Source organism: Ostrea edulis, chromosome 7, assembly GCF_947568905.1.
Source record: "Ostrea edulis chromosome 7, xbOstEdul1.1, whole genome shotgun sequence".
Lineage (NCBI taxonomy): Eukaryota > Metazoa > Mollusca > Bivalvia > Ostreida > Ostreidae > Ostrea > Ostrea edulis.
Genome location: NC_079170.1, coordinates 12,191,613 through 12,213,837, shown reverse-complemented (window position 1 = coordinate 12,213,837; position 22,225 = coordinate 12,191,613). Strand labels below are relative to the sequence as shown.

General features: G+C 36.5%; 1 protein-coding gene and 1 long non-coding RNA gene across 2 annotated transcripts in view; one reads left to right on the top strand and one right to left on the bottom strand.

The window, feature by feature from the left end:
- Window positions 1–9,977, bottom strand: part of LOC125653527 (uncharacterized) — a 21,381-nt gene extending 11,404 nt beyond the window's left edge. Inside the window, exons 1-8 of the mRNA XM_056143334.1 lie at window positions 9,280–9,977; window positions 8,118–8,182; window positions 4,643–4,765; window positions 4,398–4,540; window positions 4,191–4,293; window positions 3,382–3,591; window positions 1,597–1,842; window positions 1,320–1,505 (exon numbers count right to left, since the gene is read on the bottom strand). Of these exons, the coding sequence (XP_055999309.1) occupies window positions 1,320–1,505; window positions 1,597–1,842; window positions 3,382–3,591; window positions 4,191–4,293; window positions 4,398–4,540; window positions 4,643–4,765; window positions 8,118–8,182; window positions 9,280–9,421 (1,218 nt within the window). The 5' untranslated portion in view covers window positions 9,422–9,977. The remainder of the gene's footprint in view (window positions 1–1,319; window positions 1,506–1,596; window positions 1,843–3,381; window positions 3,592–4,190; window positions 4,294–4,397; window positions 4,541–4,642; window positions 4,766–8,117; window positions 8,183–9,279) is intronic.
- On the top strand, window positions 9,977–22,225 carry LOC125653529 (uncharacterized). The gene is made up of 4 exons (XR_007361951.2): window positions 9,977–12,587; window positions 13,135–13,598; window positions 15,061–17,583; window positions 19,705–22,225. It is a non-coding gene; the product is annotated as an uncharacterized LOC125653529 (long non-coding RNA).

Genomic DNA, 22,225 nt, shown 5'->3' with positions numbered 1-22,225 from the left:
GGTTCTGGGAAGAAGATTTTTAAAGATTTTTCCTATATATTTGTATGTAAAACTTTGACCCCTATTGTGGCCCCATCCGACCCCCAGGGGCCATGATCTTAACAATTTATAATCTGCACTATATCAGGAAGCTTTCATATAAACCTCAGCTTTTCTGGCTCAGTGGTTCTTGAGAAGAAGATTTTAAAAGATTTTTCCTATAAATTTGTATGTAAAACTTTGATGACCCCCTTGAGGCCCCATCCAATCCCCGGGGTCCATGATTTTAACAAACTTGAATCTGCACTATATCAACAAAAAAAAAAAAAAAAAAAACAACAAAAAACTTTGACCCCCTATTGTGGCCCCATCCGATCCCCGGGGGCCATGATTTTAACAATTTAGAATCTGTACTATATCAGGAAGCTTTCATATAAATCTCAGCTTTTCTGGCTCAGTGGTTCTTGGGGAAAAGATTTTTAAAGATTTTTCCTATATATCTGTATGTAAAACTTTGACCCCCTATTGTGGCCCCATCTGACCCCCGGGGGCCATTATTTTAACAATTTAGAATCTGCATTATATAAAGAAGCTTTCATATAAATCTCAGCTTTTCTGGCTCAGTGGTTCTTGAGAAGAAGATTTTTAAAGATTTTTCCTATAAATTTGTATGTAAAACTTTGATCCCCTATTGTGGCCCCATCTGACCCCCGGGGGCCATGATTTTAACAATTTAGAATGTGCATTATATAAGGAAGCTTTCATATAAATTTCATCTTTTCTGGCCCAGTGGTTCTTGAGAAGAAGATTTTTTAATGACCCTACCCTATTTTTACCTTTTCTTGATTATCTCCCCTTGGAAGGTGGCCTGGCCCTTTATTTTAACAATTTAGAATTCCCTTTACCTAAGGATGTTTTGTGCCAACTTTGGTTGAAATTGGCCCAGTGGTTGTTGAGAAGAAGTTGAAAATGTGAAAAGTTTACAGACGGACGGACAGACGCCGGAATACGGGTGATCAGAAAAGCTCACTTGAGCTTTCAGCTCAGGTGAGCTAAAAAGGAGAAAAAAGAAGGAGGAGGATGGAAAGAAGAAGAAAAAGAAGAGGAGGAGGAGAACACGAAGAAGAAATGAGGAAACCCGTCACGAATTCTGAATAAGAGAAAGGCCGAAAAAATATATAAGGCAAGAGCCATTCATAGCACTTCACTCCTACCTATGTGTTTTCCTGACTTTAGTGCAATAATTGAGTATATGAAACATACAAATGATTGATAAAGTATATTTTTAAGTTGGGGATATCCACTTCAATGTAATTATTCACATAACAGCATGCATGTACCGGTCTTTTATTTGGGATAAGGTCCACAGGATTGACATAGAAGGTTCTATCGCTCTGTAGGCGCGGAAATCTGTCCAAAACAATTGCGGAATTGCCTGTCTTCGTGACAGCACATTCTGACATGATTCCAAGTTGTCCAAGGAACTCTATATAATTCACTACTTCACCTTCCTCTCCAGTAATATCCTCATGAAAAAGAAAAGAAAAAAGATCTAAACCCGACAGTCCACCTTTATGTACAGGATGTCATCTCGATGAACAAGTCCTTAAAACTTACCTGCCAAAGTAAAGGAATAAGACTTTCTCTTAAAACGCCCTGCCTCGCGACTTCCTCTAAAACATTTACCAAAATCCCCGGATCTGGGCGTTTAGTGACGTCTTTCCCCCAAAACTTTTGCGAATCAAACTGATAGACCTTGGTCTGGTTCAGCACAAGCACCGATACTAGCATCTGGGCCAGTTTAACTGGATTTGTGCAGATATAGGGCTCTTCGTTTGTAGTAAACAGCCGGAGGAGAATGTTCTACAAAGGAATCTAAATTTGTTCATCACTTTCACAAATCTGTTAAAGAATTAGCTAATACCTTTCAGTCCCTCCTATAACTGTTTAACCAACTACATGTACATGTAGGGGGTAAACAAACCGGTCTCCTCATGTACTGAGATACAGATTGCAGTGTTAACACGAAGACATGTGGTACACATTTACATTTTCCTCGCTTATTTACGTCTTTTCCGAGACTTTTTCCTCTTGTGGATTAATGAAAATATACAGATCACGATATGAAATATGGCTTCAACATTCAACAAATTCCAGATACGCTTTACACAGCCTAACCATACAATATCACGTACCGGGAAGTATAACTTACTGGATGGTCGACGAAACAGGTCTGGTTTTCTCACAGTACTTACTGATTGTACAACCTTGTACTAAGTTCGAACTGCCAACGGTCATAATTACCAAAGAAAACCTAAGATTGATTGATTGAGTGTACATGTACAAAATGTTTATTGTTTAACGTCCCTCTAGAGAATCTTTCATTCACATGGAGACGTCACCATTGCCGGTGAAGGGCTGCAAAATTTAGGTCTATGCTCGGTGCTTATGGCCTTTGAGTAGGGAGGGATCTTTATCGTGCCACACCTGCTGTGACACGGGACCTCGGTTTTTTGAGGTCTTATCCGAAGGACCGCCCTCTGTCTATTTATGGAAACTTACAAAAATGTCATGATCTTATAGAATTACACCTAGATCAACTCTCAAAGACATAGGCCTACAAATGGGTGTTATAGTAAACAGCATTCAGAATTTCCAACCCAACCTCTATTAGCTACAGTATCGGGCTATCAACATCAGATTGACTTAAAACTTCAGAAAATGTATAAACATGTCTGTTCCCTCCCAGTGATCTTATCAATACGTACTTATTAAAATCGAAATTTAGGACTGATTGGTAATTATATTCTGATCAGTGGAAAAAGCTTATCAATAATCCATTTATCACAATCTACCCCGAGGTCACAAATAAGAATATGTAAATAAAATTAACAAAGTAAAATTCAAATAAAAAGAGTATTTGATCCAAACATATGTTGTCAATGTTTCGATATATTTGTCCATATCGTGGGATCAATCAAGAAGTAATTCTATTTGTTAAACTATTCACTTACGTATATAGAAGATTTACCATTCAGAAAATGCTGAGACAAAGCAGTGTTTTCATTTTATAAACCTGTGGTGTGTTAGATGTTAGATGCCGGTGTGACTTCCCTACTAGTTCTGGCTAGGGGGTTATATATGTAACCCGCGAGTTCTACCAGATCTGGCCAGTGGGTTAATTCGTTAGCTCGATCTATATATAGGGTTACATGTAACCCATGAACTCGATCGGATTAAAGGGTTGGTCCACTAACCAGAGCTAACAGTAAAGTCAAATACATGTACCTACCACTGCGACAAACAGAATGGTAAATGGGATGTAAACAGAAACAGTATTCGTCGAGAGAAAGCAATGAGCACAAATTAATTATGCGGATTTACTCAAATATCACTGATTACCTTTGATTGCAGGGCGACAATCAATTCTTCGTTTCTTGAACACACGCCCATCTTCTTCAAAAACTCATTTTCTTTCATTAAAATTTTCTTCGATGTTTTGATGTCACGTGATCTTACGATTGTCGAATCATGGTTTGTGAGTAGAAGTAAGTTTTGTTTAGTTTCACATTCTACTCGTTTCTTCACAGCCATTTTCAGATTATGAATTCCCTACAAAAAGTCACAAGAAAATAATTGAGAACCGCAGTTCTGTACATTTCCTAAGCCTTTTATAAAAGCTATTGAATTAAATTTTTGCTTTTGTTTTTCTTTTAGAAATGTTATGTAACATTGCTAATTAAGGATACTGTTACATTCCTGTTAGGATTTATGAGATTGATTACCGTTCGTTACGTTCACCTTTTCATGATGTCGTACATTAATAAGAATCAATACATTAACTGATACTCATGCATGTCTGTCTGTCTGTCTGTATGTATGTATGTACATGTATGTATGTATGTATAATTTTTGTATATATGTTGTATGTATTACGTTGTACGTACATATCTATGTACATGTATTACAATGTATGTATTTATTTGTGTATATATGTATATACATGTAGACGTATATATGTATACACCGTACCTATGTTTGAATATGACCTGTCTGTATGAATTTATGTTTAAAACAGAATTTATGGGAGACTTGTCTTTCACTAATTGTTTTGCTCGGGGACACAGTGTAAATTGTCATTTGATGTAATACATGATTCAGAATATTATTCTATTTGTTGATCATAGAAATATAGGTACTATTAGCGCCACCTGTCTATGACGGAGGCCAACGTAATGCAGAGGCACCGCGCACGGCGTATCCACAACCAGGGCCTTCTCAAGGTTCCTCAAACTGCCGTATAGATCAGTGCTTCTGCGTTTGCAGGTAAAAAAAAAAATAATAATATGTGTATTATTCGCAAAATACGTATGAATGTCATTTAAAGATAGGAATAAAAGATTTGTAGCCCCCCTAACCCATGTTTCTTTGATCCGGAGTACACTTCCCGTGTTTTCTGTATATACATCACCAATTCGGATTTCGTTCTTTTAATATTATGAGTCATTTCATTCTGACAATCACAGTGCGTGAAAACGATGATAATATTTGGATTCGATATCTGAAAATGAAATAGAATACAGAAATAAGCAAAACTGATAACAAAGACTTTGTAACAAATTTACTATAGACAAAATACTAACATTCTCAAACTTAGACGTACTGTGCAGTGGATATCCTGCCAAGTCTGCATGAAATCCGCGACAGCAAATGCGTCCTCTGTAGAAAGGCAGAGGAGAAATAACGAACCTCTGCAGAAAAAGAAACTCCGAATTCCTTGAAAAATCTGCAATCGGGTCATACCACATGAACAGTAGAATGGACTTTGGTCATCTGACCAAATTGAAACACTTTTAGATAGTGATTTAAAGAGACACTACAGCTCATTTTGCGCAAAAATCATGAAATGACAATTTTCCCAGCGCTTTCTCAATTTTTGTTGCATTGTTGAAAGTATGAACTTTGCGAAAATAACACTTATCTAAAGTTAAAAATTATCATTTTAACGTAAACATTAATACTTTTTGATGGCCTATACACAAAATATCTCCTCCTTTCAGTCTTCAGACGCATGCGCATAGACAGTAAACAGTGCAGCATGTCGTCCAGAGAGAGAAAGTGTAGTTGATAGATCTAGAATTTTGACAGATTCTGTGAGAAAAGAGGTAAAATTAGAATGAGATAAAACTCATACGTGAAATAAAATTTACCTTGGTATCAGTTTGACCGTTGGAAAACAAAGAGCTCGGAGAAACACATGTAACTCAGTGGCGGATCTAGGATTTCCGAAGAGGGGTGTGAAAGTCAAAGATTAGCCAAAGTAATCGGCCATTCTAGTGCAAAATTTGGATTTTCATTCACAATATGTGGGGTAAAAAGGGAGGGGGATCCTGGCCCCCTAAATCTGCCATTGAGACTAGCTGCGAAGACACCACGTTTAAAAGTAGGTGCTATTTTTATCTGAACACGACACGTGTTAGTTGTAAAAACATCGGTCAGTGGGAACATGGAAGGTTTCTGTTGAAATAATGATTTATAATTACTTATTATAAGGAGCAGGGAATAATCTTATACTTGAAAGGTGAGTGTGGACCCCCTTGAAGGGGAATTTAAATAATGTCCTACAGAACACCTTTGCTGTCATTCAAAACCACGTGATGTAAATAAGCATTCAAAAGTCCGAGTCAGCATGAAGAAACCTTTGAATTCCGAACGATCTTCAAAGCGCAGTTGAGAGTAAATTGATGCATCCCAATTGTTCAAAATTGTCAGTATCGATATGAAATTTATCATTTTATCAATACATGGTTTTAAAAACACTTTATTAAAATGTGGAAAATGAGCTGTAGTGTCTCTTTAAATAATACAATTCACAGTGTGTGACAAAAATATAAGGATTATGTGCTATACATTAACGATTGCGCCATATTTTAAACCTTTTATTTAGAGCGATTTTGTGAACACATTGAATATTTTACCAAGATCTTTGAAATATATATGAGCTATATCAATACGAGTCTTGTTCCCAAAGTTATTCTTTGTTATTCTATGTTTGTGAAAAGAAAAAAATAATCTAAATATCGTCCAAGAAAGTCAACTATACATGATCTTATATAATGGCTATCACCAACACTTAAAAAACAAATTAACTCAGAAATATGTGAATAAATTTATCTAAATAAAGTAAACACTTTGCTTTAAAACATTATAAAAGTAATAATTTGGGGGACCAAGCAATGTCCGTATTTGTCCTGACCTCAATATAGTATTCTCTAAAGGATTATGGGATGATCATTGTTCGTTATCTTCACCCTTTATCATGCATTTATCTAAGAATGTGAATGTCAGTGGAACTGTTTAAAGGGGCATTATCTGTCATTTTGTCACCAAATATTGAATGCAATAGATACCACTATCTAATTATTTCAAACATTTTTAAACTCCAAAACAGACACATGAATATTTTATTATAGTGATCAAATAATTATTGTCTTGCAAGACAATATATTTCTTCACACGGTTATCTAACGTAGTTTATTGGGTCCCCCCCCCCCTTCCCCTCCCCCCCCCCTTTTTTTTTAGAAAATAAATGTTTGTATTAGTCTTTAATATATATGCCTTTGCCATTGAGAAACTTTGAGAGAGAAAATTGTTGCCATCACTTTCACAGCTAATTAAATGAATTACTAGTATAAGTGTGCATTAAAGAAAACAATATCTTGATTTTGATACGGGTGCCAGCTACTGTGAAATATACTTGGGACTTATTTTTTCAGCATGGCACAGTTTCACGTTTTTAATATTCCCGGCCCCAAGATCATAAACTGAGAATACACTTAATAGCACAGATGTTTAAAAAATTGCAGGTGTATAAATATAATCAAATGCAAACATATACTAAAAATTTTATTTTTAAGTCTATTCTCAGTTTATGGTCTTGAGGCCAGGTGTAGACTCCCGTGTCAGCAGATTTCAATTAAACTACAGTATATAAATCCTTATTTTGAATCTAATAGAGATTCAGCATTACCAATGGTCTCAACACGGTAAATAGATTATAGATAAGAATAATCATCTACATGTATGTGTGTCCGCATTATTTCATGTCAATCAAAATCACCAGGAGCTAATTCGTAGAATCTAAAATTTCTTTAAATCCCTTGAAATCCCTAAAATTACAAGATTCCGTGCACCGATCAACTGGAGACAAAGCATTACGTTGTGTAAATGTTTGTGGCAGTCTTCTCAATCATTCATGGCGCGCGTCACAGACATCGATTGATAACTCAAGGCCTCTGGGTTGCATTATGTTAATTAACAAGTGCGTGAGGAATGGGGACTATTTTCATCTTGATAACTTTAATACAAAAGCTTGATTTAATTGCCTACAATAAAATTCAATTACAACATTCTCTAAAGCGATAAATGTAGCTAAACGTATTGACCGCATGTCTATGAATTCATGCTGACAATTGGTGCCAGGCCGTGATAGACTAGTGGTATAGGCGTTTTCTTCGCAATTGGTGGACCCGGGTTCGATTCTCGATTCGAGCGGCACGGTTTTACACAGGTAATGCTGTTCCTTCGCTAAGCGGCCGACATCAGAAGTGAATTACGGGTCTTTCGGACAAGCCCTTACAAAAGGAGGTCCCGCGTTGAGGTGGGTGTTGGTACAATGAAGAAACCATGACTGCTACCGCCTTCAGCGACATGCATACGCCAGAATTAGGGCATTTCATCACAAAGCACACGAGTGAAAAATCACGAATGTCCGGGACATCCAAAAAAAGAAAGTAACCCGAATCCTTTCTAGTTAACGGCAGACCAGCCGTTAATTTGTTGTGGTGCTGCTAAATTGAAATGCAATATATGCATGCATATCTATGACGGATCAACTGAAGACGATTAAATTTAGTATCTACAATTCCGCGGGATTATGAATCAAAATTCAACAGAGATACAATGAAACGGTTGAAAATAATTATTCTTAAAGCAAGCCAATTCAAGAAATTACAACTTCGCGAAATAAACTAACATATGATAACGTCAATCCTCGGAATTAAGGCCCCGAGAACTGACGAATGTCTACCATACACTGTTTGGTTATGACATGGGCACAGAACTAGGGTCATTGTTACCTTCTTCCCGGACCATTCCCAAATCTCAATCTGATCCGAATTTGTTGCGGCTTCCTCCGTGGTGTCTGCAATAGAAATTAATATATCACGAGAAAACATCCTCAGATTTTCACAAGCATCCAATTACCTTTTCATTATTCTTAAAAAAATATATTTTACCTTTATTTATCTATTTTTTAAATGACGCTGGTATGAAATCCGTATGGCTGAAGAACGATTGAATACCGCGGGATTACGTAAGGTATAACAGCGCAGTGTTTATGTTTTACAATCTGTTTACACGGGAAACTATAAAAAAAAAAAAAATGTTTTCCGACATGAGTTAAAAACTACAATGTCTGCAATCGTCTGTCTTTTTATGAGTGCTATCTCTGAACTTTATCATGTCCTTTGAAATGCCACAAACTTATCACCGAAGTTAGGCGTTAGGAGTTCGTGAGTACAATTATGATGGAATGTTTCACACGAAGATGACGCGTATATGGTGGCAAAATCAGAGATTAATTGGTTAATATTAATTATGAGAGAACTCTACTGACGACAAGTGACAAATATACAGTTTGTGAGCGTTTGTTATCACCACATATAAAATAATGGGAAGAATGTTTACATACCCGACATTGTGTACGAGTTCAGCGCGTGATACTTACCTGCCATTGTGTACGAGTTTGTACTTACCCTCCATTGTGTACGAGTTCAGAGCATGATACTTACCCGCCATTGTGTATGAGTTTGTACTTACCCGCCATTGTGTACGAGTTTGTACTTACCCGCCATTGTGTACGAGTTCAGAGCGTGATACTTACCCGCCATTGTGTACGAGTTCAGAGCGTGATACTTACCCGCCATTGTGTACGAGTTCAGAGCGTGATACTTACCCGCCGTTGTGTACGAGTTTGTACTTACCCGCCATTGTGTACGAGCTTGTACTTACCCGCCATTGTATACGAGTTCAGAGCATGATACTTACCCGCCATTGTGTATGAGTTTGTACTTACCCGCCATTGTGTACGAGTTTGTACTTACCCGCCATTGTATACGAGTTTGTACTTACCCGCCATTGTGTACGAGTTCAGAGCGTGATACTTACCCGCCATTGTGTACGAGTTCAGCGCGTGATACTTACCCGCCATTGTGTACGAGTTCATCATGTGATACTTACCCGCCATTGTGTACGAGTTCAGCGTATGAATAGTCACTCCATTGTCACATCGGCTTCGGTTGTCGTGGTCAGTCAGTTCAAACATGGCGGTTATCAGGTCCGATTTACCGCACCCCGGACGGCCCAGTACAAATATCCTCATCCTAATGCTATTGAATTACTTCGCATATGAGTTATTATCTGTAGTTTAGTTGGTCAGTCTGCATATTGAGACACGGTGACGGTGAATCTTTGATTACATTAGAGAGTACAGGTAGTAACGGACGAACATTCATTCAAATCCCACCCCTGCCAATTACAAAGCTGCACATCCCACCCTGCCAATTACAAAGCTGCGCATGATGTGACCTAATCAGAAAGAAAGATTTTCACATACGTTTAGCAAAGATTTGCTTGTACCTTGATGACGAAATTTTTCGATCGCGTCTCTTGTAAGAAGCTATTGAGTAAAGATTTCCCCAACCGACTGATAAAAAGAGCAGCAAGGGACTTCCTGAGTAAATATGTAAAAGTACTTGATCGGATTCTTCTCGACAAAATCAATTAAAGATGATGGGCCAGATAACAGGCTCCGCTTGGCAAATTCTTGTCATTTTCTCTAACAACTCGTGAATAATTCATGTGGAAGATAGAAAACAGAAAGAAACCACAGACACAAACGTAGTGTTTACACATCGTCCTTACTGGCCTTTTTTTTTTTTTTTTTTTTTTTTTTTTTTTTACAGACAAACTTGATCAGGTTGATGTTTGCAGCTTATCTTTTCTCGGTTTCTTACAGTCGGACTTTTACGAATAGAAGAAAGGGAACGGAAAGACAAAGTTAACGTTTGCGGAACATCTTTAATTAGTCATTTTCTTACCGTCACAAACTTAACGCTTACAGAACATCTTTATTTAGTTTCTTAGCGATACAAACTTAACGTTTACAGAACACCTTTAGTCACTTTCTTACCGTCACAAACTTAACGCTTACAGAACATCTTTATTTAGTTTCTTAGCGATACAAACTTAACGTTTACAGAACACCTTTAGTCACTTTCTTACCGACACAAACTTAACGCTTACAGAACACCTTTAGTCACTTTCTTACCGTCACAAACTTAACGCTTACAGAACATCTTTATTTAGTTTCTTAGCGATACAAACTTAACGTTTACAGAACATCTTTACTTAGTTTCTTACCGCCACAAACTTAACGTTTACAAGTATTTTTAGAATATGCATTGAATGTGTGACGTCACCGATATGTTCGTTGTGCAGGGAATTTACATGCATTTGATATAATATGAAAATTCTGCTTTCTTTCTTCTCTACAGATTTTGATGTCATTCCGCTCCTTGTCATCTTGTAAGGAATAATAACATCTGTTTGTTTCTTTCGGTTATTTTTTTTTAATTTTAGCACGACCCAACTCGGTTTTGTTGTTGTATTAACCGTTCTGCAGGAGACACGAATTTTCCATTTCGGAGGTAATTCCCTTAAATAATTGTTCATGGGTTGGTTAGTTGTATATATTGTTTAATGTCCATCTCGGAATTTTTTCACTCATACATGTATGGAGACGTCACCATTACCGGTGAAGGGCTGCAAAAGGCCTGTAGGTCGGCGCTTACGGCCTTTGAGCACGGAGAGATCTTTATTGTGTCACACCTGCTGTGACCCGGGACCTCAGTTTTTTGCGGTCTCATCCGATCGTTTGCCCAAAGGATGATTAGCATTATTTATCAGTTCAGCTATGCAACCAGCCGAACTGCAGGGAAACTCAAATTAGGAAATAGATGAGTATTTGAAAATAGAATACCTCAAACAAATATCGAAATTCGCCATTTCTCTTTTTCAAAAGTATTGATCGTGTCGAAGAGGAAACAAATAATGATTACACATTTAATTGACCAAATTCAAACAATTTCTTCTTGCGGTATGAATTTTTAAGTTTTATATGATTGGTCAAAATCAAGAAGAAAGGTATTTGGAATTGAAAGAAATACTCTATTTGTTAAAAATTTAATCAATAATTGAAATTGGAATTGAAAGAAATGTGTTTGAATTAATTGTCGGGATAAGGAAGTACCGCACAAAAACGATAAATACCCGAGGAAATTATTGTGGTCTGAGTTATGTTTGAAATGATAGGTGTAATTCACTGCGGATTGCTGTATGTTATAATGAAGTACAAGTATGACCTAAAAAAAAAAAACAATGGGGCCCTACATATTTTGATTCCAAAGATTGGTGGGCATTTTGTCTAAAATCAATATGTATGTAGTAAAGTAATATTCAATGGGAAATGGATTGGTACTCTTTTTCTCCTGCATCTTGAATTTGGATTGTTTCCCTTCCGCCGTCTTTCTGTCCGACAGTGTAGTGTTTTGTTGTTTCCCTGTCCGACAGTGTAGTGTTTTGTTGTTTTTAAAAAAAAAGATTTGATACGCGGCTTTATCATCAATGTATCCAAGTTTGAAGAAAAAGGAACACGTGCGCATAATGAAGTCAAATAACTTTCTATGATTATTATTTTGTCGTGACCTGTAATTAAATAAATGTTGCAGAAACTATCATGAATATATAAATATATCATATTTCCTTGTTGTATGTACGACCTTTTTGTGCAACACGGGGTTTTTTCCCTATATTTAGTGGGTGTATTTTAAGCATTTGGTTTTATTGGCTGGGCTACTTTGTGTCATGTGACTAGTCAGTCTGTTCTAAACTTTGAATTATTTATAGAAATCATCTGTGAAAAAAATAATTTCAAAAATGGGAAAAAAAACAAAACAAAAAAACCCCGGAATTTTTTAAAATGATCTTTGGTCGATAATGAACAATGCCACAGGTAAATTCTGCGTGCTTGACTGACCATTAGAAATAAAAATACAGTTTGAACAAACGCTATAGGATGAACCATGCTAATATGAATCATCTATCATTTACAAGAAAACCTATTTCTAGTCCTCATTATTTTGATTTCTTCCAGAATAGATTTTACTGTTATGGTATAGACTTATACATAAAAGCGGGTAATCGAAATTTAAGTGAAAATGGTAGCTGTCAAATGAAACACGTTTCTCTGATTTATCATGTAGCTACACAAAAGCAGACTGTTTCTGTCCGAGTTACCTGCTCATTGTTATTGTATATATATTAGATAAAAATTCTACAGCTCATTGTTTAGGTATACTTCGATTTTATCAGTCGCATTAAGCTTTTATAGCGAGTGGGATGGACCGTATTTGAGTTACTGGACTCGCTACTCGAATGGGCGTATTTGGACTCGCCACATTTTGCGATGGGTCCACTCCTTGCTTCTTGTATGTATTAATAAGCTGTGTGCGTGTGTGTCCCGCCATCTTCCTGTCCATTTCTTATTTTTGTACACATATAAAAAAATTCACATTGTTTATTTTTTCTTATTTTCTTCCGTGGTTGACAGAGGTCATTCATGGGTTTTAGAAAATGTCTAGGTTTGTGTTCAAAAGAACCCAAACAACCGAAGGTTCGGTTGTGACGCCCCCTCTTTTCTTTGCGCGTTTGTACATGTACACATACTTTGCTTTATGATATGACAAAGTGAGAGAAAGGAATGAAATTGAAGCGTTACTGATCTACCTATCTACACGTGTAAATGTTGTCAATATATCCAAAATACAAATCATTCTGGTTGTCCTTGTGCTACTTTATACCAATATATACAGTAATCATGAATAAGTTGGGCTTTAGAAATTACATCTTTAAACGTTAAGGGCACTAAAGACATAAGCTACATCACACACATGTTTATGTAGAGAGGAATATTGAAAGGTCATTCAAACTTGTAATTATGTCGGAAATTCATACTTTCGATATCTCTATTTGTAGAAAGTTACGCGTTCATAGAGGAAATGGGAATGTCCGTGAAGAAATTCTGAAGATGCCGAGATTTTCATGATTTTTAACACTGGAAATGTAAGTTTAGAATTCTCGGAACTTTCCAAAAATACCTATTTCCTGAGTGACGAGTTGTACGTCTACTGACTAAATCTCCTTAATCCATATTTAATTGTTCAGTGATTCCTTACGGATATGAGATATCAATAGAACATATGTCGCCTGTGCTGAAAGTACAGCGGACTGCATTGTAAATCTTCTTCCTAGTTGCTTTGTTTTTCCACACGAATCTTATTCATCATGATCACATGTACGCGTGCAAATAAACGTAGTGGAAATCATGTGAGATATATGCAATAATGTAAAGTTATTTCGACAAGACATTGTAAATGCATGCACTGAAAAAGCCAAATTGACTTACGAGAAAACTGAAGATTGTAAAATAAATTAGAAATGTGAGTATTTTCTCTCGTTTTGCTAAATATATATATATATATATATATATATATATATATATATATATATATATATATATATATATATATATTTGAAATTAGATTTAAATAGAATTATATATTAATGATTCATACATGTAAAGTTTTAGTTGGCGGATATTGCTCGATTTGAAATATCCGATGTCAATCCTATATTTTACGAGGAAATGCCGATTTATAAGCATAAATAGTTTATTTGATTATTAATATAAGTGATTCCACTGCATTAGAATTGTGTATGAAGAAATAAGACTACAATATGAAAATCCAGTGTCATATAGCATTTAAATATCACGTCAACGGCACAATAACATCACAATACCCAGGGGCGGATCCAGCAATTGCGGTTACGGGGGGTCGCAACTTTATGAGGCAGGGGGTCTGCATGGGGCCACCTTGAGTCCCCCAGTGGGTCCAGCTCCTGGATTTTACAGATTTTATAGGGCTTGAAATACGCCTCCTATTTAATCATTTGCACTATTTTCTATCATTTTTGATAAGGTGAAATTAATAAAATGACGCAAATTTTAAGGTTTTTTTTTTTTTTTTAAATTAAAGTTTCTCCGATAAACTAATTCAAGAAATCAAAAGATTTTGTCATTTATTTCTCCAGGAGTGGAAGAAATTATTGCTTCTTTTATCGTTTAGTAGATTTTTCTAAACAAGAGACCACGATTTACCTTGAATTTGAAAATTTTAGGGGTCGGGCTGCGTCCCCCTCAAATCCGCCACTGATACCCCTCTATGTACCTCTGGCAGAATTGTAAATTATTCAAAAAACTGTTATTTGTATGTCACTACAATGTTGATCTGAAGGAATAAATTACGCTTCATTTTACAAACAAAAATACTGAAGTCAATGATAGTTTACCACAGCTAACTACAGTTTCATTGTGTAAAGGTACCAGATATCAAAGTTTTTATTATATTCTTTATCGTGCTTCGCCTGCTGCGACACGGTGTCACCTGTTTTAAGAGATCGTGTTTTACTATACGCTAGACTTTCAAAGCTGTTGCCTTAATGAATCAAAGTGTCAAAATCTTACTTTTAATTAGTACACTCAATCTAATTTTTAATTAGCTGTTTTGAATCCGCTATCGTTTGAGAAGCGGTAGGGGATTCAAGACAGCTAATTTTAATGAGATTGTTAATACCCTGCACTTTATTTAGTGCGATTTTCGTCTGGAAATAACATCCACAAACTTTTGGAAATCAACATTTTGTAAGTTCATTGCTCCATTTCCTAAACCGACGTCTTGAATTTCTACATGATGGGGGGTTGCACAGTTTGTCGTATGTGCTTATAAAGTAAATTAGCATAGCAGTGAAAGACAGCAGTGCATGGTTATCATTATGCAGTTTTTAATTTGAAATTGAGCATTTTAATGAGATTAATTTCATCTGGTTTGATATTGATCACAGACTTCCTTGGAATGGATAAATCTAAAGCTACTCAGCCAAGTGCGACCCACCCAGCCCCCTCGGCTCCACCAATGACACAGGCAGCCAATGTTCCCCAGGCAGGGCTGCAGCCTGCTTCGGCGCCACAACCTATGGCAGCGCCACCGGCGTATTACGCACCACAGTCTTATGCACCTCCAATTCCACAACCAGTTCAAACAGTTGTGGTACCCCCGACGGCAGTGTATGTTGAGGGACATCATGGATTCGGACATCATGATTATGGACATCTAGCATTTGGTCATCACAACTCTGGTCACCATGGTTTTGGCCATCATGGGTTTGGTCACCACGGATTTGGTCATCATGGGTTTGGACACCACGGTCATCATTGAAATTATACGTCATTACAGCTGTGATAAAGTTAACGTCTATTTTTTACTTTCACTTTCTGAACTACAGCTACAATGCTTTCGCCTTCAATATGTTTACCAATGCAGGGGCGGATCCAGGAATAGTTAGAGGGAGCATTACTTTATGAGGCAGGGGGTCTGGAGGGCCGCCTTGAGGCCCCCCCCCCGTGGGTCCAGGGAAAAGCCCTGGTGGGTGCCCAGGGGGCAAACCCCAAAAGCTCCAGGATTTTACAGATTTTATAAGCTTGAAATGTGTCTCTTATATAGACATTTTTACTATTTTCTGTCATTTTTGATAAGGTGAAATTAATTGCATGACGCAAATTTTAAGGGATTTTGGAAAAATGCAAATTCTCCTAATAAAAGTATTTCAATAAATCAAAAGATTTTGTCATTTATTTCTCCGAGAGGGGAAAAAATCATTGCTTCTTTTATCATTTACATTTTTCTAAGCAAGAGACCACGATTTAAGTTAAATTATAACATTCAAGGAGGGGGGGGGGGGGGGGGGGGGGGGGCAGCGACGCCCTCCCCTTAAACCCGCCACAGTTAAATGTGTATATTGTCATTTCCTTATGATTACGATGCAGTTGTGAACAATGTGCGTATGAATCTTACTAAATATAGCACGTCTATTTCAACGACCGGAAATTCCGATAGAATTAATGACAGTAGAATGTAAAAAATCAAAATTCAGTTTTTGATAATACATGGAAGTATGAACTGCAGCACCTCTGACGTAAAGCGTAAAATAGTTCATGCCCTCCTGTATTTTCAGTTATTAAATTCATTTCTTGTTCTAAAACTTTGTGAAAATGTCGAAAGGAAACCAAACAGTAATTTTCACCACTTTGTACGTCGTCTGAATGCAATTTAAAATTATATAAAGGACCCCCCCCCCCCAGTTCAAATTCCTGTGTAATTTTCAACAATGAGTGAAAAACGGTGATGTGAAATAAATTGTTATCACATTGATTCAATTTTCAAATTTGTCTTTCTTTAACATTTGTAGATATATTCATCACCAAGAATGAAATCAATGTTAAAGGGGCATGGACACAATTTGAGCTGAAAATTTTCATTTTTTTTCTTTCCATTTTTAGCTATTTCTAATGGTCAGCAAAACTTTGAATGTCAGTAGTCGAGGTATATGGGAGATACAGAGTTCACAATTCTTATGTAAACAAGGTTCATGCCGTGTTTTTGTTTACATAGAATAAATATACTAGTCAAAGTTCGTTTAAATCGAATTTTTCAATTGACAAGTTAATTCTGAACACAATTAAATAGTTTCTAGTGTTTATCACAAATCATTTCGTTTTAAACATGCTATTTTCTAATTTATAAGCAATCTCTATATAAACAATATTAAAGAATTTTGAGTGTTACATCTCACTTGTAGCTCAAAAACTGACATTCAAATTTTGATAGACCATTAAAAATACTTTATTTAGGAATTGTAACCAATAAAATTGAAAAAATTAAAATTTCAGCTCAACCATGTCCATGCCCCTTTAAAAAGAAAATTGATTCGCATTATATTTGTTCGCAATCTACATAAAATTAGATGTTAGATCCGCTCGCGTACTCGCAGTTATGTATGCGAGTACGCGAGCGGATCTAACATCTAGATCTAATTTTAGTTGGATTGATTTGTTCGAAGCTTGGCATGCTCTTTCATGAAATGTATCAATAGAAAGATTTCAGACATTAACTTAATTATAAAATTGAGAGAAAATCGTTCTATTTCTTGGAAAATTGGGTTTTGTTTAATTATATTATTCTTTTTTTAATTATTATTTTGAAAGAACACTAAAAATTCATGAAAAGATGGGAAGCATGTACAACATGGCCTGTGCCATAGTTAAAATACTTAGGAACCATAACCCAATCTGGTTTCATCCACTTCAATCGATGAACAAATGACCAATTAGTAATCCCTGGGTTTTTCCTATTTCCATTGTGGAGGAAAAATAGGTAGGTCTACGCAGTGGTTTTCACGAATCCAGTAATCAATACAGACGCACATTCTGATGACGATATGCACATCTACGCACAGACCACATGACCGATGTTTACACGAGTGAACTTCAGCCAGCAGTGGAAATAACACAGTTCTTCAGAAAATAAGGTATGTACCGGGAACGTTACATTTCTATCGTTGGTGATGTTCTGGTGGTGAGGAAATTATGAATGAGTTACTTTGAAATTCCCCTGTCTTATTAGTAGACTTAAATACTTCCACTCACAGTGAATAGCTTCATGGCTGTGTATAAAGGATTATCACATCAGTAATTCGTATCGTGTGTAGTTTGTAAACAAACCAGGGATGAGTATAGGGAGAGCAGACGACAGTTTCACTCGTGTAGCAAATCCCCTTGTTTTGTATTGTATTGGATCAGTTTATAGAACATGTTTAGGAATTGTAGTAAAATAGGAATGTTAAAACTGAAGTATGTTATAAAGGCTAGGCTGGGTGTAATCGTCGGAGAAATATATTGTGTACATGTATATAATATACTTATGAAATACAAACTTTAAATAGAACTCGCCTGAGAGAAATAATAACTCGTTGAAATAACAAACCACCACGCATCTCGGTCTGAAGTCATGACTATGTGCGGAAAGAATGTTTAGGAAGTTAACATACATGTGTTCTACTATATAGGCGATATTAATGGTTATTAAAACTGATGTAAGAAAGGTAAAAGAGGTTATATAGTCAATAGCACACATTTCCTGGCTGCATGTCCTACTGATTGAAGACATTTACCTTTCTCTGCATTAGTAGTAGAGACTAAATCAATACGCAACTTTTTATACCCCCTTCTCCCTTCAAAGAAGAGGGGCATATTGTCGGTCGGTTGGTCGGTAGAACACATGTTGTCGGCTCAATATCTTGAGAACCATTCACCTGATTGTAGTGATATTTCTTATGTGGGTTGGTTATGAGTAGAAGAGGACCCCTAATGATTTTTTAGGTCACGTGGTCAAATGTCAATCCGCTCTGGACATAGGATGATATTGTCCTCTCAATATCTTAAGAACCTTTTCCGTAACAGACATCAATCTTGGTACATTGGACTCAGTGGCAAACGATTGATTTTAAAGGTCACATGGTCAAAGGTCAAGGTTCAAACAGGACATGGAAAGATACTGTCCACTCAATATCTTGAGAACCCTTTCCTTGACAGACATTAAACTTGACACCCTGTGAGAACCCTTTCCTTGACAGACATCAAACTTGGAACACTGGTAAATCATCAGTAGGACTTGATTTTGAGGTCACGTTGTAAAAGGTCAATTCACTCTTGACATAAGGAGATACTGTCTGCTCAACGTCTTGAGAACCCTTTGCTTGACAGAGACTGGTATTGATTGCGGTAGCTCAGTGGGTAAAGTGTTCGCTTCGTAACCGGGAGCTCGTGAGTTGGAGCCCCACTTGTGCCATAGCTGCATCAAACCTAATACGTTAACATAGGTAGTGATTGCTCCTTCGCCAAACTCTCAACATTTAGAAGTGAGGGTCTTTCGGATATGACCTTAAAAACGGGGGTCCCGTGTCGCGGTAGGCGTTGGCACAATAAAGAACCCTCACTGCTACGGCCATGAGCGCTAAGCATAAGTCTAAATTTCTGGTACTTCACTTACAGCTGGTGACTTCTGTATTTGAGTGAAAAAACCTTGACGGGACGTAAAACAAACAATCAATCAATAGTACACTGGTACTTTTATGGAGTAGATGACCCCTTTTGGTTTTGAGGTCACCTGTTTAAAGGTCAAGGGTCAATCCATGTTGGGCATAGGATGATACTGTGGACTCACTATTTTGAGAATCCTTTGCTTGACAGACATCAATCTAAGTACACTGGTACATCATAAGGAGTAGATGACCCCTATTAATTTTGGTTTCACATGGTCAAAGATTAAGGGTCAAACTGGACATAGTAATACAATGTATATTGTCTCCTATATTTTAAGAATTATTTGCTATATCTTATGAACTATTAGCTTCATTGGCACCAAAACGTGGTACACTGGTACATCCTTAGGAGTAGATGGCTCAAAGTGATTTTCAGGTCACATGGTCATAATTCAAGAGTCAATCCACTCTGGACATAGGAAGATATTGTCTACTCAATATCTTGAATTGGTTTGGCTACTATCAATTAAATGATATATGCGTATAACCCTTTACAATTTTGCACCATGGGGGCACACTTGTTTTTGAAACATTTTTTGTCATTTTTAGATTTTGGTTATTTTGATTGGATAAATTTTGCCACTTGTTAATGGGAATGGATTACTCAAAGCAGACAGCGTCACCTTCCACGGTTCACCCACCACCACCGAACCAAGCCTACCCCCAACAGATGCCCCACCCAAGCGCTCCACCGCCATACGGAACACCGGCGCCCGCACCACCTCAGCCGTACAATACTGCATACACACCTACCCAGGCATATTATGCACCTAATCCGTATCAAGCACCGGCCCAGCCATATGGACCTTATGGACCACCACCACCAGCACCGGTGCAACCAGTGGTGGCACCACCAGCAGTGGTGTATGTAGATGGGCATGGGCATCATGGATTTGGTCACCATGGAGGTGTTGGTCATTTGTTTGGTGGTCATCATGGCCATCATGGTGATCATGGGTTTGGTCACCATGGGTTTGGTCATCATGGCTTTGGCCATCATGGGGGTCATCATGGGGGACATCATGGGCATCATTGAACAGATCTTTCATTGTACAAAAGTTTATATCCTATTTTGTGCAATATTTATTGCTGATAGTCAGCATTGATAGATTTGTGTTGTTGTATATTTACTGTTATATATATATATATATATACTTTTGTCAGTATGTAGAAAATCCATTTCTTTTTTTTTTTCTTTTTTTATATTTTTGATGCTGTTATTAAAAATAGCCATGGTAATCAGTTATGTATATTTATGTTTTCATTTTTCATGTATGAAATTTCAAATACACTTAATAACAAAAAAGGCGAGGGAAATGTATCTAATTAATGAGATTGAAATCGAGAATCTGCAGATTTTTTCTATACTGTGAAGGCAATACATGTACAAAAAAAGTAAATTATATTATTTTTCACTAATCATAGCGTATTGACTCTAATTTACTGTAAGTTAACAAATAAAATCAAGAATAGCCAACCCTGCTAAGATGATTAGTGATCAATACTATAATTTCACGGTGAAACAATCAGGACAAATTGCATTCTAAGAAGGAACTGTGAAGCTGAGAATATTTTTTTTTCTTTCATGTGTTATCATTTCTGTTCACAATCTTCAATATAATTAGTCCCCAACAGAAACAGAAACGCGGGTAAAAGTTGAGGTTGTTGAAGATGCTAAGTACAAGCGGAAATACCGATCTTTATATATAGTCTGGATAACGCCGACGTTTTTGTATGTACGCTGACTTCCTCACATTTACAAACGTCGGGATGAACCAGACTAATCTCAATGTAATACTGGAGGTGAGGTTCCTAACGCAGCAGTACGACTCGAGGCTGTGGATATGAATGAAGTGCTATTTAAAATGCGATGAAGACATATTCGTTTGTAGATGATCATTGACATGTTTTGAATCAAATACAAAAAGCGATACAGTTGAAATTTCAAGACCGGATATGACCCCGGAAATATATATAAACTAATTGAGTTCTATTTTCCTTTAATTTTTAATTGTTATTATTTCTTTATAATTGTTATATGATTATCCATAAACGGCTGATATGAGATCATTCAGGGGACATATTGCTAGCGCAACAATTAAAAAATAATTATTTTTTCCATTAATTATTCATTTATTTATTTGGTAAGATTCAAGAGATCCTGCGATGATATTTATTAGATATTTTTAACGAAGATGTTTAACAATGTCGTGTTTAACGGTAGGAGTCTTGATATGCACATGGACCATGATTTACTGAATGAAGGCGCGGCATGTTGTAATACGTTGTAATAATGGTATCGGTTCAAAGTGCTATGATGGGAGTTGAGACGACTTTTTAAAATATATTTTAGTGTGATTTCGATATCATCTGGAAATTATCCCGTTGTGTTTTTTTCTTTTGTGTATAATTATTATGTGTTTGTTTTTTGTTTGTTATTTAAGTTGCTTTTTTTCTCTCTCTCTCTTTGAATAAACAGACTGGACGCGGATGCTGCCTCACCGCAGTCAGTCTGTAAAAATTATACCCAATCAAAAACAAGACAGACACAACGAAACTTCATGCATATCATTGGAACCTTTGCACACTTGTACGTGGGAGAGCTCCCGCTTTGATCTTCTAAATTGCTCTTGGAATAATACGCCCATAAATAATATATGTGGAAAGTGATGTAAGATGTAAAATATTCTTTCATTTAATTTTTTTTTTGTATCTTGTGATATGTTGTGATAAGCACTTTATGTTTGTGTCTCCATTGAGAACAATAAGTAGTAGTACTCTCCAATATTTCTAGCTCATACACTTGTGTATCGTTGCAAAAGAAGGCAGATATTCGATAGGATAACTTTATATACATCAGGGACATCTCCAGGCGTTCTCTTGTACTCACAAAACGTCCACATCGATTTGAATTAAAATTGAAAAAAACTAGATATAAATAGGGATTTATCATTGAGTTTGATGACGACATGACATATTTTTGTTTTGGGGAAAGAACGGGATTTGTCCTTTCTTTTCTGATTGTACATGTTCTAAAAAATATCAAGGAAATTAAACAAAACTACATGAA